At 39.5% G+C, this 24,134-nt stretch overlaps 5 protein-coding genes across 18 annotated transcripts; 3 read left to right on the forward strand and 2 right to left on the reverse strand.

Moving 5' to 3' along the window:
- Nucleotides 1-298: 298 nt before the first annotated feature.
- Nucleotides 299-5,045, forward strand: LOC135167118 (uncharacterized). The gene is made up of 11 exons (XM_064129965.1): nt 299-676; nt 939-1,319; nt 1,514-1,718; nt 2,036-2,191; nt 2,331-2,377; nt 2,836-2,873; nt 2,972-3,404; nt 3,581-3,955; nt 4,246-4,450; nt 4,507-4,657; nt 4,787-5,045. The coding sequence occupies exons 1-11, from the start codon at nt 309-311 to the stop codon at nt 4,843-4,845; spliced, it is 2,418 nt and encodes an 805-aa protein (XP_063986035.1). The 5' UTR covers nt 299-308; the 3' UTR covers nt 4,846-5,045.
- On the reverse strand, nt 4,984-6,553 carry LOC135167407 (uncharacterized). Its single transcript, XM_064130571.1, has 4 exons — nt 6,004-6,553; nt 5,767-5,871; nt 5,313-5,604; nt 4,984-5,240 (listed from the first exon to the last, which is right to left on the reverse strand). Exons 1-4 carry the CDS (start codon nt 6,245-6,247, stop codon nt 5,072-5,074), a joined length of 810 nt encoding a protein of 269 aa, XP_063986641.1. The 5' UTR covers nt 6,248-6,553; the 3' UTR covers nt 4,984-5,071.
- A 651-nt stretch (nt 6,554-7,204) lies between these two features.
- Nucleotides 7,205-14,346, forward strand: LOC135167390 (catenin delta-2). 6 transcript variants are annotated; one of them, XM_064130539.1, is made up of 10 exons: nt 7,205-7,656; nt 8,325-8,562; nt 8,817-8,882; nt 9,134-9,260; nt 9,380-9,662; nt 10,072-11,205; nt 11,291-11,911; nt 12,027-12,168; nt 12,440-12,563; nt 13,174-14,346. In XM_064130539.1, exons 2-10 carry the CDS (start codon nt 8,531-8,533, stop codon nt 13,177-13,179), a joined length of 2,535 nt encoding a protein of 844 aa, XP_063986609.1. In that variant the 5' UTR covers nt 7,205-7,656; nt 8,325-8,530; the 3' UTR covers nt 13,180-14,346. The 6 variants fall into 6 exon arrangements, with proteins under 6 accessions (XP_063986609.1, XP_063986607.1, XP_063986608.1 ...); XM_064130537.1 differs by having other exon boundaries at nt 8,325-8,409; nt 8,495-8,562; nt 12,440-14,346; XM_064130538.1 differs by having other exon boundaries at nt 7,205-7,416; nt 7,501-7,656; nt 12,440-14,346.
- Nucleotides 13,132-23,640, reverse strand: LOC135167394 (E3 SUMO-protein ligase PIAS2). Of its 6 annotated transcripts, none has more exons than XR_010299843.1 (10): nt 23,359-23,640; nt 22,930-23,096; nt 22,066-22,158; nt 21,831-21,984; nt 21,426-21,716; nt 21,236-21,337; nt 20,453-21,113; nt 20,207-20,392; nt 20,042-20,141; nt 13,132-16,804 (listed from the first exon to the last, which is right to left on the reverse strand). XR_010299843.1 is itself a non-coding variant. In XM_064130549.1 (9 exons), exons 1-9 carry the CDS (start codon nt 23,383-23,385, stop codon nt 20,125-20,127), a joined length of 1,698 nt encoding a protein of 565 aa, XP_063986619.1. In that variant the 5' UTR covers nt 23,386-23,640; the 3' UTR covers nt 19,945-20,124. The 6 variants fall into 6 exon arrangements, 3 of the variants coding, with proteins under 3 accessions (XP_063986619.1, XP_063986618.1, XP_063986620.1); XR_010299842.1 differs by having other exon boundaries at nt 13,132-15,059; nt 15,128-16,804; nt 20,042-20,392; nt 23,359-23,638; XR_010299841.1 differs by having other exon boundaries at nt 20,042-20,392; nt 23,359-23,638.
- Cad96cb (Cadherin 96Cb) lies at nt 14,791-20,040 on the forward strand. 4 transcript variants are annotated; one of them, XM_064130546.1, is made up of 13 exons: nt 14,791-14,912; nt 14,988-15,108; nt 15,188-15,474; nt 15,984-16,076; nt 16,699-16,806; nt 17,121-17,222; nt 17,589-17,714; nt 17,800-17,994; nt 18,061-18,148; nt 18,256-18,512; nt 18,638-19,107; nt 19,235-19,715; nt 19,834-20,040. In XM_064130546.1, exons 2-13 carry the CDS (start codon nt 15,057-15,059, stop codon nt 19,924-19,926), a joined length of 2,352 nt encoding a protein of 783 aa, XP_063986616.1. In that variant the 5' UTR covers nt 14,791-14,912; nt 14,988-15,056; the 3' UTR covers nt 19,927-20,040. The 4 variants fall into 4 exon arrangements, with proteins under 4 accessions (XP_063986616.1, XP_063986615.1, XP_063986614.1 ...); XM_064130545.1 differs by lacking the exon at nt 14,791-14,912 and having other exon boundaries at nt 14,968-15,108; XM_064130544.1 differs by lacking the exons at nt 14,791-14,912; nt 14,988-15,108 and having other exon boundaries at nt 15,130-15,474.
- Nucleotides 23,641-24,134: the final 494 nt, after the last annotated feature.

Below are 24,134 nucleotides of genomic sequence, written 5' to 3' on the forward strand. Positions count from 1 at the left end.
TGCGGAAAATTATCCTGAGGCTTTAGAAGCATAAAATTTCGCAAAAAGCCTCCGCTCATAATTCTCCTCGACTTATTCGTCTAGGAAATAAAAGCGGCTAGAGACGGGGGTATTTTCAAGAAGTAGAATAGTAGAGAAAAACACACGCGATATTATGAATATTGAATGCAGAGACAATGACTTCTTTTGTATTTCGTCGCCGATGAATAATAAATCGACCCGAAGTCTTCCTCGACACAGCCCCAATTTTTGAATCTTCAGTTGAATTTCCACCCCCCATCGGCCAACAATCGATCACCTCACGAATAATGAAACTAAAAATTTTTCCCCTCAATTTTTTTGTTCTCCAGATGATGGGCTTTTGGAGGCCACCTCACTGGTCCTCTCTAGTTAAAATAGTTATCTATCATTTTTATTCGTGCTTTATGTGCTTTACCTTACACTCGGTGACAATTTATCAGTTGATCGAAATTATTAAGTCACCAGGTAGTGTAGATAATTTTATTAAGAACTCCCGAGTGCTTCTGACTATGATGAACGCTTGCGCTAAATCCATAAACTTTTTTAAGAGAAGGGGTGACATTTTGAAGGCCATTGACCTTATTGCCTCATCCCCATGTTGTCCTCGCGATGCTGCAGAAGATCTTATTCAGGGGAGGTACGACAGGTGTATCAGGTTCGTTGTGGAATTTCACGGGTAATTAATTAAATTGTTACCGGGAGAAAGGAAAAAACAAGTGCATCATGTAAATTAATTGAAGTAAATCATTCCTCCCATTACCTGCCACCAATGACACCGGCTGGAGACGACTCTTGTCCACGACAATCTTAGATTATTTGTTAAGAAGAAAATATTAGAGGATTCCGGAGAATTTTTCGCAGGTCTTTCCGCCAATTTTACAAAAAAGAAAATAATAAAAAATATCACGTGATTTCAGGAGAAATTCCATAATTTATGGGGGAATCATCCACACAGCGGTATGCTCTCGCGTTCTCGAAGCAGCCAGAGAATGTGCTCCCAATCGTATGCTACCATTCAAATCCTGGATTCCGTATGGCATTGACTCAGACTTGTCATTCTGGCTTACCTACATTCAGCAAAATCTCGCTGCATTCATCTCCGGATATGTCAGCATTTGTTACGACACCATAGTGCCAGGATGCATGGTGCTAACATGCGCACAGCTTCAGATTTTTAAGAGCCGACTGCAACAATTCTGCCCCATTGACAATAAAATTGCCGGGGAAAATCCGAGTAATGGTGATGCGGATCCAAAACTTATTTCAGACTGCGTCCAGCATCATCTGAAAATTCTCCAGTAACTAAAAGACAATCTCAGTTCAAAGTTATTTCTCGTGCGAAATAATTTTATGAGAGAGCCTGTCGCACTGGCTGGGAAATTCGATCGAACTTGATTTTATTACTTTATCCTGGCAAATTCGTCAAGTTTTCTTGTGAAATTTTTTCGCGCGCGATTATTCCTTGGAATTTATCATGTGATAATATTTTTAGATTTGTAGAGGCAACGAACAACATATTCACCGCCACACTGTTCACTCAATTCTCAATAAGTTCGCTAGTCATATGTGTGAGTGTCTATGATCTATCAAAAACTACCCCATTTACCGGTGATTTTGTGGAAGTGGTTTTGTATTTAATGTCGATGTTGCTTGAACTGTATATTTTTTGTCTTTATGGGAATGATGTCACTGTGGAGGTGAGTTGATTTAGCGGAGAAAAATTTATCTCGTGTGAATGGAAAATTTTAATGGAAAAAGCTAGTGAATGTGTTAGAAAATAATAAATGATAAGATAAAAAAACGAGAAAGTATTGAATGGAACGGGGAAATAATCTGTTGACTACCTCCTCTAAATATTTTGTATCGAACATTTCGACAGAGTCGGTCGGAAATTAATTAACAATCGAATCAAAATCCGAAAAAATTCTCTAACGCACTTACTGCATTTTTTATTAATTTTTTCTCCTGCGTGCGGTTCCCCCGAAGTGAATAATCAGACCTTTTTCATCTTCAGAGTGGTAGGATCGCGAATTATATTTACGATTTGGATTGGCCGTCGCTCGACACGTCTGTTCAAAAGGACCTCCTGATCGTCATGATGAGGACGATGAAGCCACTCAGATTCACCAGCGGTCACATTTACGTACTGTCCCTCGCAACGTTTTCGGGGGTAAAGTAAAGTCTGATATCCATCTTATTATCTGAGAGCAATGAAATGAAACGACAATAAAATAAAATGAATTAATTAGATTAATTTAGTGATACAACAATTAATAATTTTTAACTGGCCAATTTGGTACATATTCCAGCTCCTCAAAACATCATATACAACGTACAGTGTTCTCCAACAAATGTCGTGAAAAAAATTCTAACGTACATCGTAGAAGACTAACTAATTACTAACTTCTCAAAACCAATTAGTAGCATGTGGTGTTAGAATCGTCGATGAGGATTTTATCAGTCATTATGTATTGAATAAATACTCTAGTGATTGAGATTTAAAAAGTTTCATTTGCCCATCATCCACAAGTCATCACCATTCGGCGCCTCCTCTTCCCACAAAAAAAAATCACTCCCCTTTCTCCTCTCTGTCAGGGGTGAATGGACATCTCGAAGAACAAAAATATTCCGTCACTATCGTCACAAAAATAATCCAAGTCCATTCCCTCATTATATATTAATGCACATACACCGAAAGAAATTCCCATTTTTGTCTCCAAGTTGACTCACGCAAGACTCAGCCTTCTCAGAGGGTAGCGTGACTTTTTCCCCGGCTTCCATACCTCTCAATTTTTCTTTTATTGAAAAATACAGAGACTCAACACAACACAGTGAATATATTAATACGGAAGGTTTTAGATTCTATAGAAAAAATAATCCAGAAACTGACTTTCCATGTTTCCACTACCAATGAATAATAAATATGTCCAAGTCTTCCTCGGCCCGGGGTGAATGCATTTGTCGCCAGTTGCATTTTCACCCCAGATTCAGCAACATTTAGTCACCAGTGGAGTCATGAAAGTGTCAATTCTCTCTCTCAACTTCTTCGTCCTCCAGATCATGGGCTTTTGGAAGCCGCCTCACTGGTCCTCATCCTGGAAAATAATTATCTACAATTTTTACTCCTGTCTCATGTGTTTTACATTGTACTCGGTAACCGTGTCACAATTGATCGAGATGATCAGGTCACCAGGTACTATCGAGGATGTCATTAACAACTCTCGAGTGCTGCTGACGATGATGAATGCCTGCGCCAAGTCTTTAAGCTTCATTACCAGGAGAGATGATATTCTGAAGGCGATTGGCATCATTGCCAGCCCTCCGTGCAATCCTCGTGATCCAGGGGAAATTATCATTCAAGAAAAATACGACAGAAGCATCAGGTTTGACCCGAACGAACCGAGAATAATTCAATCTTAAATGAAACTTAATTAATCTGTAAAGTTTCCGAATAGTATTTGTGAATTCAGTTCTATTATTATTTTTGCTTATTCAATAGGAGCATTAATTACTCTTAATTAATTTTTTCCTTTCAATCCAATGGTCAATCTCATTTCAGGATGAACTCAATTATTTATGGAGTATTTATCCAGACCTCAGTGAATACTGTTATTCTCCAGACAGCCATGGAATGCATTCCCAATCGAATTCTACCATTCAAATCATGGATACCCTACGATATTACTTCAGATCTGATATTCTGGCTCACCTACATCCAACAAACTGTCGCAACATATGTCACCTCATACGTCAACATTTGTTATGACACTATTGTGCCAGGATGCATGGTGCAAACGTGCGCTCAATTGCAGATTTTCAAGAGCCGTTTGAAAGATTTATGTGACCGCGATTGTGAAAATATTAAACACTGTGACGACAGCGAGGATAAAAAACTTGTTTCTGACATCGTTGAGCATCATCTTAAAATTCTCAAGTAATAAAAAACCGCGAGTAGTTGATCGTCTCGGTAATTGAGTAACAAATCAGCAAAACGATTTGAGCCATCGTCACCCTCAGCTGATTTTCACCGAATATCTCCGATTCTAAAGGAGATAAACGATTTTTCATAATAAGATTTTTTCATGTCCGCAATTTACTCTGAAAATAATGTCCTGAGAAAAATTTTCTATCTGCTCTAGATCCCGGGATATTCGGTGTCAACGGCCAATAGCCAAAATTGACCTGAATCGTTTTACCGCTTCTCTAGACAAATTAATTCTTTAGATTTGCAGAATTGACAAACAGCATATTCACCTCCACTATTTTCACTCAATTTGGGATAAGTTCACTGGTGATTTGCGTGAGTGTCTACGATCTGTCAAGAGCCGCTCCGTTATCACCTTATTTCGTGGAAGTCACCCTGTATTTAATGTCAATGATGCTGGAAATATATCTCTTCTGTTTCTACGGGCACAATGTCACTGTAGAGGTGAGTAAAGAGTCAAATAATTTTTTTAACTAACTAAATGACGATCTCCAGAGCAGCCAAATTGGGAGCGACATTTACGACTTGAATTGGGTTTCGCTGAAAATTCCAGTGCAGAAGAGTCTCCTAATTATCATGACCAGGTCCATGAAGCCACTCATATTCACCAGTGGACACGTGGTCGTGCTGTCGCTTGCGTCATTTACCAGTGTAAGTTCTCATTGGAAACATGAATTTTTCGATGATGGCAGTGATTTAATTTTTGTATAATTTTTCCCGTAAAATTTTTTCAATCATTTAATCGGTATAAAATACCGAGTAACAATGTTGGCATTGCAGTTACTAAAAATGTCGTATTCTGCCTACAACGTTCTTCAACAAGCGTCGTAGAGACGTGACGACATATCCACGACGGACAGCCGACTATCCGCCAGTCGTCAAAGTCGATAGTCTTAGCCTCTCAGAGTAACGCAAAGCAATTAGGAAAGAGGAAGGGAAGGAAGTGTTATCACTCGAATCATTCAATAGTGGAGCAATGAATGTTAATGAGATTTATTCCTACTTTCGTTAATTAATAACAATCTATGAAATAAATAGACGACTTCAGGTTTGGTGTGATATAGATTATACCCATTGGAGAGCCTTTCTCTTCATCTCCAGTCCCCGTTCGATTTTCTCGATTTGATTGATCGACTCGTCCTTCGCGGGTTTGCAGATGTAGCGGAGTTTCTTGTTGCATTCCTCTCCGTAGAAGGAATAATTTTTCGGTATAGAATTCCGGATCTTCAGACATCTGAAAGAATATCGTCGCGGGTGAGTGAAAATGTGGAATTGCCGGAGGGTTCGGGAATTATTGGGGATGTACCGGCCATAGCCGTCGACGGTCTCCACTTGGTTCTCGAACACGGCCTTCGCGCTGCTCGCCCAAATCCACAGCAGTCCAGGATTCAATCCCCCCGTCCAAAAGTCGTACCCTCGGACTCCCTTCGTCGTCTGCAGATAATTCTTCAACGTTTTGTGCTCCTCGGGCGTCTCCAGCTCCACTAGATTTCCCCCCAACGATCGACAGAGACTCGCCGACGACTTCCAGTCGTACTCTCGGGGGCTGATGTGGTAACAGCCCTTGGAGATTCTCGTGTAATTCGTTGGACATGGTTCTGGGCAGTGGAAGTATTAATTAAGAGTGGATATTTCTCTCTATGTAAATGTAGAATTTTTTAGATTTATGTACAATCCAACAACAGAGATGGATATTCGATAAAAAATAAAAATCATTTTTTATCTGAAAAACTAGTGTTAATTTCTCATGCACAACTCACCCTCTCGGCTGCTGTTCCCGGAGATCACGTAGTACAATAATTCTTCAGCTCTTCGTAATCGTTTCTCAAGACCCTCGACTTTGTATAATAATTTTTCAATCGCACCTGGGGGAGTTTATTGATTTTAAAATTGATAAATTATTAACTCCAAATCTTTCTGCGATAATATGTTATTTTTAAAAATTTCTGCTAGAATTATTCTCTCTCACACTTTTAGTTTTCGACGCATCAACTCACCCAGTAAATATAAATCCGTTTCCGATACTTCACGCTTATTCGTGACAATTTTATGCATCACTATGGATCTATTCCCAAACTTCATATCACGAGATTCCCGATCACTGCCCCTCTCATCCATCGATACAATCCAATCCTCGAGTCGTTGGCTGAATACACCGATATGGACTCCATTGTCGTGATTGTCATTACAATGACTAGCCGGAAGTATCAAGTAAAGTGTCACTAGCAATATTGACCTCATTATTCCCGTCAAGATGTGAAATTTCGATTCCACGAAAATTGGTGAATCATTCGCTCAGAGGAATCGATCATTCATATCGATCGGTGTAGAATTTTTTCACGCACAGTGAACAGGTAATTGACTGTGAAAATAGCTGTGGGCGAGGTGATTTTAGCAAATATCCCTCGGCGAAATTTGCCTTGACGTATTTTGGAACGTTTAGAATCAGCGAAAGATGCGGAACTGGCACAACCGGGCGCGTCAAATAGATGAAATGTTACTGCACAGTGCCGCGTGTCCCTGGTTGTTATTAGTCGGGCCCCACTTTCTCTTCACTTTCATCAGTTTTTCTGAGAAGCACGGGATCAAATGTAAATCAGTGACCTGTGGCAGTGACGGAAAAACCCTTCCTGCGTCACTCCCGATAGCATTTGCATAAACAATTTGTCTTGTCTATAACGAAACATTAGAAATTATTTTGACACTCTGGCTAATTTATTTTAACACACTATTTCATTTCAGGATTTCCCAATGTTCAAAATAAAATTTCAAGTAATATTTATTTGCTTTCGCGTTCCCCTTAACTAATTATTTTTTAAACTGAATTATAAATTAATTAAAAGGCGAATGATGTTAATTAACATAGAAAACATTAAATTAAGTCGTTTACTCGTTTGGAGTGAATTGAAGTTTTTTTAAGTGAAGAAAAAATGTATTCATATACTATTAATATTTTTAAAGGTAATGAAAATAGACCCAATGAATTAACAATTAAAACGCCTGCAAAACCTAGTGAATACAACAATTTAATCCCTAATAAATGCGTCGCCCCCTGAGTGCGTTCAAACTTAAGGCGCCGTTTGGCGCGCTTCTCCATCGTGGCATTGCTCATGCGCACTACATCCAATTCTCAATGGCCACGACCGCACTATATCCAGGCTCCATATCGCCCATTGAAAACGCCATAACTGTTTATTGGAGGCTGCCACAAGTACGTATCAGTGTGCATGAGAATGCATGCACTGTGTATTGTGTAGGCGTTGGCGACTAGACCAAGTGTGGTTACATTGAATTGTCATTTGACGAAGTTGAAGACAATTCACTGTTGAAAAAATTACATTGTACGATCACCGAGTGCCATCCCGGTACCACCAGGAGCCGATTATACTGTTATCACTCCCCCAGCAGACGTGAGTGATTGGTGGGACATATGTAGTCTAACCGGCAGTGCATATTTCACAAGTGTTTGTAAAATAATTTTCCCCTTGTCCAAGATGAAGCTGTGAATCACACCTCGCAATGATGAATTTCGCGTGATTAACCCATTGTTAACGACGAAAATGTAAAGTGTGTGTCTGAAATGTTTAATTACTTGGAAAATACACTCTGTGGAGGATCTCGATACAACAAATTGCCAAAAGACGTCTCAGGTAATATTGCTCTGAGCCATTAAACTCAAACAAAAACGCCCTCATGTCCCCCTACCCCCTCGACCCCCCTTCAGTACCAGCGATTTCCCCGTAGAGATAAGAAAAAATCCATAAATCCATGGATAAGTAATTGGTGTCGGGAGTAATGACTCTGACACAACAATTCATTGACCAGGCTGTAATGGGGTAGATCATGAGACAAAAATTATGGTATTTATCTCCTTTACAATGTCAGGAAGGGCCACATTATTCGACACTAGAGTGGTATCTTTCGTTTGTCGCGATGTAGATCACTCCAGTTATTCGCGAAAAGTCAATTAAATTCCAGTACATATGTACTTATTGTGCTCAACTCATTCGGGTAATTGTCTCTCGTACTCTCTTGTCGCATATAGAGTGTATGTAGGCAACCCGTTGATGCAGTTGTCGCGCATGCGCTTGTAATACACATGTAGGATTATAGAAATCAAATATTTCATCGTGAAAGTGAGGAAAAAAAAATTCGCTTTCGAGATTTGAAAAGACAATCATTCACTCGGTTCTCCCCACCCTTTTTCCGGAATTTTAGGTACTTCAAGGTCCCGTGTATCATCATGCCGTCGATTAACAAGCAAAATCGATAATTGAGAGTTTAATGATCACGTCAAACAAATAAATTTGTATTTCAGGTGTGCTCAATTTCTTACAACGGCTGTCAATAATTCAATAATTGAATTCAATCTCAACTGTCGACCCGAGAGGCAACTCATAAAGGTTTGATAAGGCCTTGACTGTTGAATGTCATTCCTTTGAATGTTATTTGAATGATATTTTATCATTTTATCGTCCATTACTTCAGCTGGACTGTGATACACTGCGTAAAAAGACTTCAGGCATGTCCAACAATCAGCTCGTTGATTCGTGTCTGTAAGTAACAGTCATTAACACAATGCCTTTTGATAACGATTAATGGAAAAATAATTTTTAAGGTGTTTTGACCACCAGCACCGCACGAAATTATCTGTGGTTTCTTCAACTGTCGATAACAATTTCAATTTACTAATCCCAAACAATCGTTCTCTCTCTTCATGACAATCATCTTGTCATACTTCAATTTTTTCCAATCATTTAACCCCCTCATAACTCAGAAAAAAAAATCTAACATCTCTCTCTCAAACTAGGCTTGTGAATCGGAGGGTTGAGCAGCGTCAGGAGCACAATGTAACACGAATCGAAATTAAGAAGAGGTGATTAGTCCTATTAGTATCTATTAAACGTACCCTAACAGCACGTGCAACCGTAAACAAAACGTAGTGATCTAGAAATTCCCGCATGAATAGTCGCCATCACCGATGTAATTGTACACCGATAAATGAGCACAATGCATAAATAAAATCTAACCCAAGACCCCAATGCTTCATTGATTAGTGACACAGTAATGGAGCTCACAATGATCCGCTAATGATAGTTAAACAATATATTTTTTTCCATTATAAAGTGGCCCAACGGAAACGGATTACCACAGCAGCAATGGACAAGCGGAAACCCACTCTGTCCACTCGTCTCAGTTGTCCGTTCAGGATGATCCACTTCTGCGAGGGCACAATCAACAGACATCTCAGCAAGTACGTCAATGATTATCATTATCTGATAGCCGTACCTGATACAATCAAGGGACATTAGCACAAGTCAAAGGGAATTGTATCGACAAAGCTGACTCAATAATGCAACGATTTATTTGCAGATAACCTCAGTAACCAAAGTAATCCGTGAGGTTTCCCACATAGAGCCCGAGGCTGGGGCAGTTAATTACATCCCAGTACCGCTAATGTCTCAAGAGTATCCCCATGGGGATCCGTGCTATGCAGCAGATCCCTACATGGTTAATTTCGATCACTACGATCCTTACGTTGGATATGCTACCCAGGCTGAGTATCCAGCTCCTCATGCTGCTTATGCACAGGACTCACACTCACCGCACAGTCCACATAGTCCCTCGGATCACAGTCGTACGACACCACCACATGGTAACTATTTACCACAGCTGAGAGGATTGTTCAAGATCTAGAATGTATATCTTGTACATGTTCTACATATTCTTTACGAATTTAGAAAATGTGCGACATTGGTCCAAATTATAAATAAATTGAGTAAAATTGTCCAGAGTCATTATGAATTGAAGAAAATTATAAACCTCACTTTTGAGGTTTTTTAATTTATTGGTAATTTTTATTGCGTGCAGGTTTGCATTTATTGTGTGTCAAAGAACTTTTAAAGTTCAATTAATTATTCATTCCCAAGGGAATGCCTCGAAAAACATTTTATGACTGACCTCGAATTCTAAAAAATCACCCGTCGCCCAATTAAACTGAAAAGCCCAAGGCCTTAATTGACTGACATGCCATTAAAACCAAAAAAACTACCACTTGTGCGCAGAATATCTTCGCAAAGGTCCTCAATACGTCGAAGGTGGTTACAACGACATGGAGTCTGTGCTGAATCCAGCCCTCCAGGACCACTACAGAATAACCCCGAGCCCAGGAGGCCCGGGTGACCAATACGATGAAAGTAAAGTGGCCTACGGTTACGTATCCCCATCGCCGTATGGCCCAGTGGCCTACGGTGCCACCATAGGTGTTCCCCCAGTGGCACTATCAAGTGAGGGTCCATCTTACGATGATTCCCACCAGGTTCAGCTGCCAGTGAGTCTCGCTCCAGGAATGTTCGAAGACGATTTGCATCTGCAACGACTCCAGACACGGCACTCAGTGCCAGGAATGGCGAGTCCCCTCGGTGATGATCCAAAATCCATGCGCTGGCGAGATCCAAATTTGTCTGAAGTCATTGGTTTCTTGAGCAATCCAAATAACATAATAAAAGCCAATGCAGCCGCTTATCTCCAGCATCTCTGCTACATGGACGATCCTAACAAGCAGAAGACAAGGTCATTGGGGGGTATTCCACCGCTTGTACAGCTGCTGGAGAACGAGAGCCCGGATGTGTACAGAAATGCCTGCGGTGCATTGAGAAATTTGTCCTACGGACGTCAGAATGACGAGAACAAACGGGCTATTAAAAATGCCGGCGGTGTAGCAGCATTAATTAGCCTACTGCGACGTACATCAGATGCTGATGTCAAGGAATTGGTAACTGGAGTCCTTTGGAATTTATCATCCTGCGAGGATTTGAAAAAAGCTATCATCGATGATGGTGTTACACTTGTTGTTAATAATATCATAATACCGCACAGTGGCTGGGATCCAAGTGCTTCCAATGGTGAAACATGCTGGTCAACTGTATTCAGAAATGCCTCTGGTGTACTTAGGAATGTGTCGAGTGCTGGGGAGTATGCGAGAAAAAAATTGAGGGAGTGCGAGGGGCTTGTTGATGCACTTCTCTACGTTGTTAGATCTGCTATTGAAAAATCCAATATTGGAAATAAAATTGTGGAGAATTGTGTGTGCATTCTCAGAAATCTGAGCTATCGCTGTCAGGAAGTTGAGGATCCCAATTATGATAAACATCCTATACAGACAATCGTGCAGAATCGAATTGCTGCACCTGTCAAAGGTAATTTATTTGAGTTTTTCCTGCATTTATAATTTTTTTCGGAACAAATGCTAGGCCAATGGAAACAAATAAAACATTCTTGCAGGGGAGAATTTGGGCTGCTTTGGTGGTAGTAAGCGAAGGAAAGACGGCCAGCCAGCACAGAAGGAAGTCACAACATCAAAGACGGTAACAACAACAAGAACCGAACCCGTCAAAGGAATGGAGCTGTTGTGGCAACCCGACGTTGTACAGTGTTACTTAAGTCTTCTTCAAACTTGCTCGAATCCCGAAACCCTGGAGGCTGCTGCTGGTGCACTCCAGAATCTCGCTGCGTGCTATTGGCAACCGAGCATTGAGATACGTGCAGCTGTCCGTAAGGAAAAGTGCCTACCAATACTGGTTGAACTACTACGTATGGAGGTCGATCGTGTTGTATGTGCAGTGGCAACCGCCCTGAGGAATCTTGCTATCGATCAGCGAAACAAGGAGCTCATCGGAAAATACGCTATGAGAGATTTAATTCAGAAATTACCATCTGGTAATAATCAACATGATCAGGGTACTAGTGACGACACAATTGCTGCTGTTCTTGCAACTTTAAATGAAGTTATCAAGAAGAATGCGGAATTCTCGAGATCTGTGCTGGATGCGGGTGGGGTCGAGAGGCTCATGAATATTACGAAACAGAGGCAGAAGTATACTGCTCGTGTTCTCAAATTTGCCGGTGAGTTGAGCTTCATTTCTTGAACACATGTTTGGAATAAATCCGGAAATTTTAGAGATTTTTTTTGGTGGAGGGACAGGGATATTTTTCACAATTTGTTATACTCTATTTTCAGGACAAGTATTATTCACAATGTGGCAGCATGCGGAGCTACGTGAGGTTTATAAGAAGCACGGGTGGAAGGAGGCTGATTTTGTTACGAAAACGGTTGCTGCGCGCAACAGTTCCGGCCTCAATTCACCAAATAATGCAAACAGGTTAGAAAAGTTTCTATTGGATTGTGATTGTTGGAATATATTACCATTTCCTTGAAGATTTGAGAGAATTTTTTGCGTTGACTTTTTACGAGAATATTCTATTGAAAAAAATCAACAGTATTTTATTTGTCTATGCAATTTATTTCTATTTTTTAGTTTTTCAACAAAACTACGAGGATAGAAAAATAAAGGAATATTATTTTAAGATAAAAAGTGAAAAACAAATACAAAGGTGTACATGGAATGAAAAATAAAATTGCCATTTTTTTAGTTATGATTTCAGCACATTGAATAGGCCCATGGCAAGCCAGGGTAGCACCCGATATGAAGACCGGACTATGCAAAGATCGAACATGAATTCAAATAATATCGGACGGTCTAACGTTTATCAATCCGTAAGTCACGTTTAGAAGAAAAACAAAAATTAATTTTTTATTCTCCCATTTTCTGCCTTTCTAATCTCTGATCGAATCCATATATTTTATCATTTTGTTACATCGTCAACTCAAATTTGTTCAATTTTATTTCACTGGGGGTGGGTTATCCCCCAGGCTAAAAAGCATTTTTCCTATCAGTCTAATTCTAAAATGCATGCGACAGTCAATGATATTTGAAGACAAGAAACAATTATGTGGTGGGAGATATGCAGTATCCAAAATGAGGTGAATGCGGTATCTTTGGTTGGGGGGAACTGCATATAGCCCACGAATTCTGTGATTTAACCCTTAACTACATCCAACGAGCTTCTTGCACAATATAAGAATCAATTAAACGAATTATCATGAATTTTTCACTTCCTTATGAGCGAATGGTGAATTTATTTTCCAGTAGTTAAGGGTAAACTCGCCGGAGATCTGTTTTATTAAAGAAAAATCTAGACGAGAACCTAGTGGAATGTTGAATTACCTCTGAAAATGTTTTATTTCTTTCCTTTCATTCTTTTATATTTCAAAAAATGACCAATTTCTTTATAGTTAATTTAATTACGTTGGAATGTGTTTTCAGGGTTAATCAATTTTTCAAGAATAAAGTTAAGAAAAACAAAAACGCTCAGTGGTACTACATATACAAGACTCCCTGTAATTTAAAGTATAAAAACGAAAAAAAAAAAAAAATAACAGAATCATGCCCATGAAGAGTCTTCTTCACCTTGCATCGATAAGCTAAGGAAAGTGAAATTAATAATCATAAATGAAACAAAACGGCGTAACTAATTTACACAAGTGAGCATTAAAGGAGCTGAAGACGATGAAAGGAATCTAACACTGTGGTTCATTTTCTATAATAATTTTTATTCATTATTTTATTTACACGAACTATTATGTGGGTAGGATCTAGTGATACAACAATGAAAAGAGAAAAATCATCTTCCGCAAAACTTCACGTCAACAGTTCCTAAGTAATAGGTACTAATAATAATCCATCTAGAGTTAAATTTTAACAAAAAAAAGTAATTCATTATTTTACGTTAACGATGAAATAACGTAGGAAAAATCATCTTTATAACTGGAACTAAAATTTGATATGCAGCTCTTCGAAACTATACAAATTGCATAATTTTTATTCAAGTATTTCTCACTAATGGACTAAAAAAAAAATTATTTGCGACTTCACCCTTCCATCGCGAGGTTCTCCTCCACAATGCCCTGTCGTTCGTCCCCGCTCCGATCCACGAGAGGGAAAACACCAATAATAGGGGGAAATAAAAATGATTCGTGCACGCGTGGAGACAGCGATGGAGGGGGAATTTTTGTCATTGAATTACAAAAAAAAAACAAGGCAGTTGCATGACTCATAAATATACACGTACATGTATATATAAATCTATGTATATATAATAATTCGCAGCAATATTAAATCATTGATAAATAAATAACACCTACTACAACTCTTTATATGTCTAACGCAAGATGAGCAAATGGAAAAAATGAGGGAAATGTGTTCTACATGCGTTTTATACACATTTGTCATAATTAAAACTAAACGAACAAAAAAAAATGAATACATATTGTAGTAGACACCATTTAGGAGGAAAGATGAAAGACTCGCATGCATAATAATTCTCATACTTTCTTTTATATTAAGTGTGTACTTTATCGAGAAAGTAGGGAGTATGAAAAATATAACGAAACAATTAAAGTAATAATAAAAGAATAACAGACGTTTTTTTAATCTCTCATTTCTCTTCATTTGTTGTATAAAATATCCCTATTTAGTCATTGAATTTTCACATTGTGGAGCAGTGGAGCGCGTGGTAATTACCATACGTTGGGCCATGGGTTTTTTTTTCAGTGGTGTGCACTGTGGCACCTGTTCACGGTGGAAAATGGGGGAGAATCTATCCCCTCTTTTTACCGGTCATTTCCTGAACCATGCTTATGTTTGTTATACGGTGGAGACCCTTTCACAGCTGCACACGGGACACTCTCAGGCTGGACATTGCCGGGTCTTCAGGTGCCTCGATTAATTCAGTCTTTCAAAATTTCATGTGATGATCCTCAATTAAATATTAATTAATATCAAAGGTAGTTCGTGCTGTGAAGGTACCACTTGTGCAATCGTTAGTGGAGTTGCGTTTGTACCAGAGTTTATCAATTGTTATGGTTTTGTGTGAAATACTCCGTATTATATTGGCACCGGAAATCGTCTTTTTGAAGAAAGAACATTGTGCTAAACCGGTTCTTTTCCCTTTTTTTTTTCTCTCGCTGAAAAGTGCTCGATGATTACCATGTGAAGGGTATTCAGTAAGTTCAAGGGTTTGTGCCCGTTGTAACAGTGTATTACGAGGAGTTGTAATCTTTAATTTGTTGTGGATGAAGAGAACAGAGAATCCTTCAGATGTGGCAGGAAATGAGTGTCTGGACACGTGAATCCTATCCACTGCTATAATGCTGAAGTTATTGTTGATTATTTCGTTGATTAATTTGAATTCAGCGCAATGTAAGTAGCAATTTTTTACCAATGTCGCTCCAGGGAACATGGTTGTGGGGGGCTATTTTAATCGTGATTTTGGTTGAAGTGATTAGAGACACAAGATGCTTTCTGGAAAACGGTGCAACATCCTCGCATCTCTTCGTCAGCGAGGACAAAAAAGTTGGGGATACGATAGGTGTTTTAGGGGTCCTCGGGGATCCAAGTATCGATGGAGATATAGAATTACATCTTCAGGAGCACGATAGTCCAGTTACTATATTACCTCATTCAAGAAATTTAACGCTTATTAGACCACTTGACAAGGAGGGCATCGATGGTCCCGCCAGTGTATACATTAACATTATATGCGAGAGACGACACACGCTAGATCCCGTAAGTTCATAAGTCTGGAAAGTCGTGTCACGAGTTTATTTCACGTATCAAAAAATTTAATAGAAAATATTTCCTACAATTTATTTTACTGAGATTGCTCTTCGCGTGATTATTCTGGTGAGAAGAGAAAGGGAAGCAACAATTTTATAACATACTTTTATTTTTTTAAAAAGCCTCCAAAAAATCGTACGAAAGTCGCGTACTTTTCTGCTAATTTTTTGCACTTTTTTATTTGAAAACTACTTCCGCAATATTTTCGTAATAATTCATTATCTCTCTCGCAAATTGCCCTCATAATTTCAGTTTGTTAACAGTAGAATTAATTCATAAGTCACAATGCCGGCCACTTTCTACGAGAAGGGGTCTTCCCCCAACTTTCTAAAACCTAGCGATCTGCATCGACATTTTTTTTTGGTGCATCCACTTGTTACCGAAAAATCCCTGTCACTGTTTTTCAATCCCCAATTAATGAAATTATGTGCTGATACTACAGTTATTGCGTATTTCAGGGCTTTATGATACCTGTAAATATACGAGTAACCGACGCCAACGATAACGCGCCCCAGTTCGTCAATGCACCCTACATTCTCAACATTTCCGAGGTAAACAATAATCCAAACAATAGCCTGAACATTTTCAATATTATCAATGAATCATTAATTATCTCCGATATTTTTTCTTCACTTCAATAATTATATTTATTAATTCTGCTCCTAGTCCTTTCCCCCGTTTTATTTTTCCGTCATTTTTACCTCCAGTCCCTCTTTAATTAAATAATCTCTCTTTCACTAATTTCACGACCTTTTTAATGGGTATTTCCCCATTCACTTAAAATAAAATTAATTGAATTGGATTTTTCCCAGATTTTTTTCTTCATTTCAAGTATTATACTTAGCAGTTCAGCATTTAGAGTTTCGTTGTTGAAAGCCATTAATGCATGAAATTCAGCAAACCGTAACTTGAGTTTAACGTTTGGAGTAGGGGATGTAGCGAATGACGAGTCAACTTGAAATTTCGTTATGTGTTAGTGAACGAGACGAGTGGGTGAGCTAGCGCGTTACCAGCTACGCGTAACGCTGTACTCACTCGCCGTTACAATAAAACAGCGGATATTTCCTATGTTTCGTTGGAGATGTGCCATTAGTGGATGAATCTTGGCCATCTGACATGGAAAAATTACGCTATTTCAAACAGTTGTTTTTATCTCCTTTTCCATGAATCCAGGTCACTGTGGTGGGGACCAGGGTGCTCCAGGGTGTCAGAGCCATCGATGTCGATCAACCGGGACCGTACTCCACTGTGCAATATGCCGTTCTCCCTGGCTCACATTCTGTAATTAATTAAATTTTTTATGGGGTCCTGTCTGTGGAAAAAATGTGATTTTAATTTGGTGAGATTAATTTTCACGGGATGTTCAGCGCATTCGTTAAATTATTCGCGGTTTCCTTGAGCGTTTTCCGATTTTTCTCGGAGGTTCTGGAATTTTTAACAATTTTAATTGAATGAAAATTCAGACGTTTTCCTGCTACTCTTATAAACATCTCATGAAAATCCCAGATTAAGGTGATTATTCGCTTCTCGGACGAAATACCCGGAGCGCTGAAGAAGCAAAATGTTGGAGAGCTGTTTGAACATTCCTTTTTCAGGATTATTTCGTGTTTATTAATGCATTGGAGGGAACCCTGGTGCTGCGGAAGCCTCTGGATTATGAAACCCTGACTAATTTTTCCGTTAATATTCGCGCTCAGGTTTGTACCATTTTTTTAAATGAGGCGAGACGGAGACAGGCAGAAATTTACTGCGATGTTTAAAAACAATTAATTTTTAAAATTTCATTAAAAATACTTCGATTACTTAATTGATTAGAATGAACTTGCGAGGTATCATTACATCTGCTGTGATGAAATGTATTGAAGTATTAATATATTATTACTATCTATCATTTTCTTGCAGTTAATGAACGTCTTCCGGTTAATTAAATTTCAAAACATTGTGTTAATGCACGTTGAAAAGTACAATTTTTTATCAATGAATAATTACAGGAGTTAGAAATAACATTCATCAAGTGCATTAAAATTTCAACCAGTAGTTCATTATTCCACTGGCAATTTTAGGACCAAGGAAATCCTCCCCAGTCGTCCATTACGACACTCTCGGTGAATGTAATCGACGCGGATGATCAAAATCCGGCATTTCTGCACGACCAGTACAGCATCATTGTGCCGGAAACAGTTACAAATGTAAGGGCCCATTGGGTATCCATGACTTGTCCAAGCATTTTGATCACCTGCCTCGTGAAACAATAATTCCATTGTTCATTCGCAGAGAAAGGTGTTGGCGATTTCACCGGCGCCTATTGAAGCTCGTGACCAAGACACTGGAATTAATTCCCCGATTAAGTACACGGTTCAGGGTGGAATTCTTCCTTTTCTTAGTCTCAATTCACAGACTGGAGAAATTTCTCTCACACGTCCGTTGATGGACCATGAATTATCAACACCCATCACTATAGTTATCAAGGTACGTGACTTTTCCCGAAAGGAAGATATTTACTGAATTGGAGTTTTCGTTGTGTTCATTGTTTAGGCAACGCAAATTGACAATCCCGATCGATACAGTCTCGCAACCGTTCTGCTGAGTCGGGAGAATGGAGTGGAGGCACCGAATAAAGCAGGTAGAAAATTATTTCTCTTCGGAAAATTAAAACCAGGAAATTTTATAGAAAAAAAATGAAGCTGGAAAATACCCTCGTGAATATTCATTTAGAAAATCTGTTCAAAGGTGGAAGTTTGCCAGTAAAATTCGTACTAAAAAACTTTCTCACGAGTGTCTCGGAGAACACTCCCCCTGGCAGTATAATCCTCACAACGGGGGTAAATAAAATCGATCCGAAGCTGCGATTCTGGCTCGATGGTGTCGCTGATGAAATGGAGAGGTTTTCCATTACACTTTCCGGGGAATTACTGCTCAAAGAGCCGTTGGATTACGAGAAGAAAATTCTGCACAGCTTCCTTGTGCACGTCTCAGACGGAATAAATGTAAAGACCCCCGATTTATGTCACATGAATTTTTTCCATAAGAGCAGATGGACGATGATATGTATTTTTTCTCATTGTTTTCTGTTGTCTAAACCCAAATTAGAAAAGTGAAAATATTCTTCCAGAATGACACGGCTCGTGTAAACGTCTCAGTGCAAGACGTAAACGAATGGGAGCCCCGATTTCGTCACCCACGCTACGAATTTCATGCTCGAACTCTTCGAGTGGGCTCCATCGTGGGTCGTTTGGAAGCAGCGGACGGCGACCGAGGCGACCGGGTTTCACTGTCCCTTCGAGGACCGGACGCTAGATTATTTGAAATCCGAGACAATGGAGAACTGATCTTAACATCCTCAGGCCCATTCAACGGATCCCTGGCTAGGCTCGTTGCGGTTGCTTCGGATACGGGAAAACCACCGCGAACGAGTATGATACCCCTCATTGTACACATACCACCAAACGCTAGATCGCCTCTTGCAGCTAGAGCTGCTCCCGCCTGGCTCAATGGGAGCATTCTACTTGTTGCTGTCTTTGGAGTCGTCCTAGGACTCCTAGGAGTTGTTATTTTAATTCTCATACTTTATATCTACAAACAGTGAGTTTTTTCAATTAAGCATTTCCCCCTTTTTTGACTAATAAAGCTGTCACTTTTAGAATTTTTTTTTTAAAATGTTATATAAAATTTCGGATCCCACTTGTTTCATTCAATTTTTCCGCTCCAGAAAACGCCCCAAAAATTCAGGCTCAGTGAATTCCATCGGCACGGGCTATCGGGGAAAATCTCCAGTCCCCTCAGCCCTCAGTTCGAGCCCTCAGATCCTCGGAGCAACAGCAATTCGTGAGGAAACCTCCAAAAGCACTGCAAGACGATCGCGAGGAACGAAGAATCCCGTTTTCGGGGAAGAGAATGAGAACCCGTACAACGCCGGAAGTATTCAAGACTCCAACCGTCAACCGCCGACTTACGGCCGTCACAAAGTTGCACCAATGCCCATCACCCCCTCGCTATCTGCAACGTCCAATATACCCAATATCGGCGGACTCGTGCAGAACATGAATGATCTGAGTGCGAGGATGAACCTAGACACTGTTTCACAAAATTCATCGAATTACTCGGTGGATCCACCTGATTCCTTGATCCCTGCTTGGCCTGCGGACGACTCGAGACACGTTAAAAAATTGTCATGGAATGACGACAGCCGAGTAAGATTTCTTTTATTCAATTTCACGAGCTGGATATGAACTTTTGTTGCCAATTGAATACTGAATTTCATATTTAATTGCACTAAAGGGTAATTCTATACCAAAATTTTTTTTTCAGACAGGTGACAGTGTCGACGCAATGGGTTCCGACCAGAGAACCGAAAATATTCACCCGGGACCGGACAAACTCAACCTCACTGTCTACTTCTAGCATCGAAATTCAACTCAATCCCGATTATTACTTTCATATTTTATTTATAGAAGTGAAAAGAATAGCCATACATTTTTAAGAAATTGAGGAAAATGAAATTGTTTTAAATACAAACCAATCTTCCTAGTTTCTGACAAACCACATCCTGTGCTCCACGAATCCACTTTGGTATGCACTCACATCGGAATTACGTTTACATTAAGCACTTGAAATAACTAAAACGGTAAAATGAAGTCGGGTTTTTACTCGAGATTTATGACCAACAGATCGGGAGACTCACTGTCTCTTTTGGCATTGTCGTGATTTCGGCGAGGAGGCCCTTGAGTCGAGGGATTTTTATTATTGGATGTCTTTATCTGTTTTGCTGCCGGACCCTCCTCGTCATCGTCTGAGTCGGATATGAGGTCGATTACTGGAGCATTTTTCTTCTCCTCCGGTTTTGTCGACACTGCTGACGTGCTTTCATCTATGGAAGTAAATAATTAAATAATTTAGTGCATCAAATTATTTTTGAATTCGTTTTTACCTAAATCAACCGTATCAACATCGACTTTAGCCCGTGAATTTGACTCCGCCTTCGCCTCTCCTTTCTCCTTGTCCTTATCCTTCTCCTTCTTGGGTACTAAATTCTCCCAAGACCCATCCTGCAGGAGCTGTATCTCATTGACATCACTCAACAATTTCTTAGATAGCAGGACTTCTTGGAAATACCCATCAATGACGAGATTGTCATAAAGCGCTGTTTTATCACAGACAGGACAGTTCCAGGTCGGTTTTCTCTCGTTCATTTGGAGATATAACGACGCATCGAAGCACTGAAGATGCAAACATGTGCTGGCACGACACGGTGTGCTCATTCTCATTTTACCGAGTGGACATGCCAGTGATACACGCAGAGACGTTGTGGCTATTTCACTGTCTGCATCCTCATTGAGTTTCTCTTTGATGAGACCACGTGTGTAATCGGAATGTCGGGGACCTCGGTTTTTAAGTCTACTGAGTAATTCGGAACTCGTTAATTTTTTAACCATGTAGATAGCAACTGCATAACGTCTACCATAATCAGCTGACCAAGTCACTTGGATACTGTTGGCTACTGTTGGGGATAGCTTCACTAGGGGGCTTATGTTAACTGGTCGTGGGGGTCGTTTTGGTTCGACTCCTGGTTTGTTTGTGGGAATGGGGTTCTGAAAGTAGAGAAGAACAATTTTCAAAAAAATTAGATTCAAAGAAATGATTCAATTTTTTCTACATTTTATTTCCATTATTCATATGAATCAAGGAAACATATGAATGAATATGAACTCACTGGCAGTGGACATTGCTTTCCATTGACTTTCACCTGAACACTGGGTGGAAAATAATCCTCTTGCTCACAAGACGTCTCCTGAAGGCAGAATCTCATTTGAACCTGCATAAGAATGAATAGCACAAGTCCCCATGAGAACAGAAAACTAGAAAAGACGGCAGCAATTGAACGGAATAGAATTGCCAGTTACTTGAATGATATATTCCATTTTGGACCCTGGTCGGCAATCCCGGTAAGTGGCAATGTCAGATGCTTGTTGTGGAGTTAGGTGAAACTGGAAACTGTTTTCCTGCAGTCTCATAGAGCCCTGGGGCATCAGACTCGAGGGTTTGAGTAACTCTCCAAGTAAATCGTAGAAGGGTAACCTTTTCAGTCTAACGTCTGGGTGCACCGGATACTGACTCGGCTGCTGGAGTTGCATCGGTGGTGGTAGGACTTTCGTGGGATAGGCATAGGGAGTATAAACACTGTTGGTGGACCTCTGTACATCCAAAATAAATTAAATGAATGATAGTAATTTAAAAAATGAAATATTTTCAGCTGATAATGTTTAAAAATTCTTTATGAACTTTATAGGCTAGTTTAAATAATTTACCTGAGCAGAAACTCCTTGATAACTCGATGGCTGATAAACTTGGGGGGCTCTGGCGACTTGAGACTGCGGCATCGACGCCTGGTGAGCAGGTGGCAAATCCTTCCCAGGTGCCACTCCAGATGCTCCATGCTGCTGCGCGACTCTACGCAGAACCCTAATCCAGGTTTGATGATTAATTACTAGTAATAGTTTTTTAAAATTATAATATTATTGGAGAATTAATTATGGACTCTACCTCGCATCATCATTCCTTTGATGCATGTTTTCGTCTAATTGTGAATCACCACCTTGTTGACTGTACATTTGATGGGCAGCTAACTGATCCGCTCTGGAAAAATGTCGATGGTTGATTTTGGTATGGAAATATAAAAAATTGAATGTGTGGAAATTCATGACGAAATTAGTTGACCCAATTTGATGATATCCAAGTAGATTTTACAGTTGCGAATACTGTTGAGAACTCTTTTCAATCATTTATCCATTAAAGTGCTTTAGCGAAGGGTAAACATTAGGTACAGAATTTTTTTTAATTCGCAAATCTCCGTCCAAAATAATTTTTCTATTCCTTGAGGTTTTTGAAATCCGGGGCTGCACAGTTTAGATCATAAAGTGATTGTAAAATATCTGTCAGAGTATGAGTACTTGGATATGCTCAAATATGATGTTAATAGGTAATTAATGACACATGCGAGGAAATTGAAAACAAAAATTGAGAGAACAATGTAATGAATGGACCTTGTTGTACGAAATTATTTCCATGGGAAGAAGTCCATGGAAATTAATTTTCCTCGATATCTTTTCACCTTTTATCTTTAATTTTCATAAAGCATGAAAATGGCAGAGAAAAAGACTTGGAAATATCACGCCCGAAATTAATTTACAAAAAAAAGTAGTAAAGTTTATCAACAGAAAACCGACGTTGAAGGGAATTGTCAAGCAGAACAAAGCCTTAGAAAATTTCACGTATTACGCAAAAACTTTCAATGAGATATTTTTTTCGGAAAACCATAATTCAATGAGAAAATATCTCTTGAAAATTTTCACACAATCTTCCGTGACCTGGGTACAATTTTATAATTCTACATATTTATTTACTCACTGAATTGTTTTATAGAGTTCCCGAATTTTCAACTGCACTGGATGCGATCTCAGTCTCAATAATTCCAAAGCACGCAATTGTAATTCGTTTTTACGTCCCGATTTGTTTCTACCAGCGAAACCTAAAAGCATCTGAAGCTCAGACACTCGAAAACTTAATACCATATTCTGAAACAAAAATGCCATTGTGTTAGGTGGATTGAATTCTGCTGACTGAGGTTATTTACAATTACAGCTGTTCTCAATACTTTTGGAGTGTCTGAGGGGCCAAGTGATAATGAATAGGAAAAATGCAAGGTTTATGAAATAAAATAGAGGTTATGGTGTTTCCACGTCCCCCATGCGCCTCTCGTTATGGTTTTTACTTCATTCGTGTGAGAATCAACTCAAACGCTCAACCGGACGATAACCAGGTAAATTCAGTACTTGCCTCCAACTCGTCTGCCTCGGAGGACATCCTTGAAGATCCCTTTCTTCGAGACGCCGTTTTCCTTCAATTTGTCCACCCTATCTTTATCGGATTTGTAATGACACCACAATGTATAAAAAAAAACATTAATTATTTAAGGTAACGGAGTATTGCTCTAGACTCGAGGCTGACCGGAGGCCCGCGGTAGCTATCCTTTATTTTATGATGAGAGACAATCGGGAACAAATACTTCGTTGATGCCAACTACTCACAACGGACATCATATATCTCTATTACAAAAAGCACAGACACCTAAATTAAGTTTGCCGCATAAACCCTCGACTAACTTCATGCCTAAGACCATTTCCCCATTGGTCAATCACCAGTAGTTCGCAGTGGAAGCGGGAAATACAAATAGGGCACGTGGCGTGATTTTCAAATGTCGAGCGCCTGGTTGGGACTTGGATATCGTGTATGATAATCAATAATGAACTGTATGATTTTTTCTTACTTCAAGATTGCGACTTGAATAAGTTGATGGTGACATGGACATGGGACCCTCACTGGAAGGTAAGGAATGCTGTGAGAGCCCAATTGAGGGACAAACATCAGTCCATAGAGCATCTGGTTAGTGAGGAAATCGTTATCAATCGTAGGAGTAATTGTTCATGGCTCTTGAAAAGCTACAAGGTTCCAGCATTATCTGCTATTTATTGTTTCATCGGTAATTTTAATTTGTGCGGAAGTTCTTATCACCCATGTGCTAACAGCATGAGCAAACAGTCTTCGGTGCAGTA

The sequence above is a fragment of the Diachasmimorpha longicaudata genome, chromosome 11, assembly GCF_034640455.1.
Source record: "Diachasmimorpha longicaudata isolate KC_UGA_2023 chromosome 11, iyDiaLong2, whole genome shotgun sequence".
Classification (NCBI taxonomy): domain Eukaryota; kingdom Metazoa; phylum Arthropoda; class Insecta; order Hymenoptera; family Braconidae; genus Diachasmimorpha; species Diachasmimorpha longicaudata.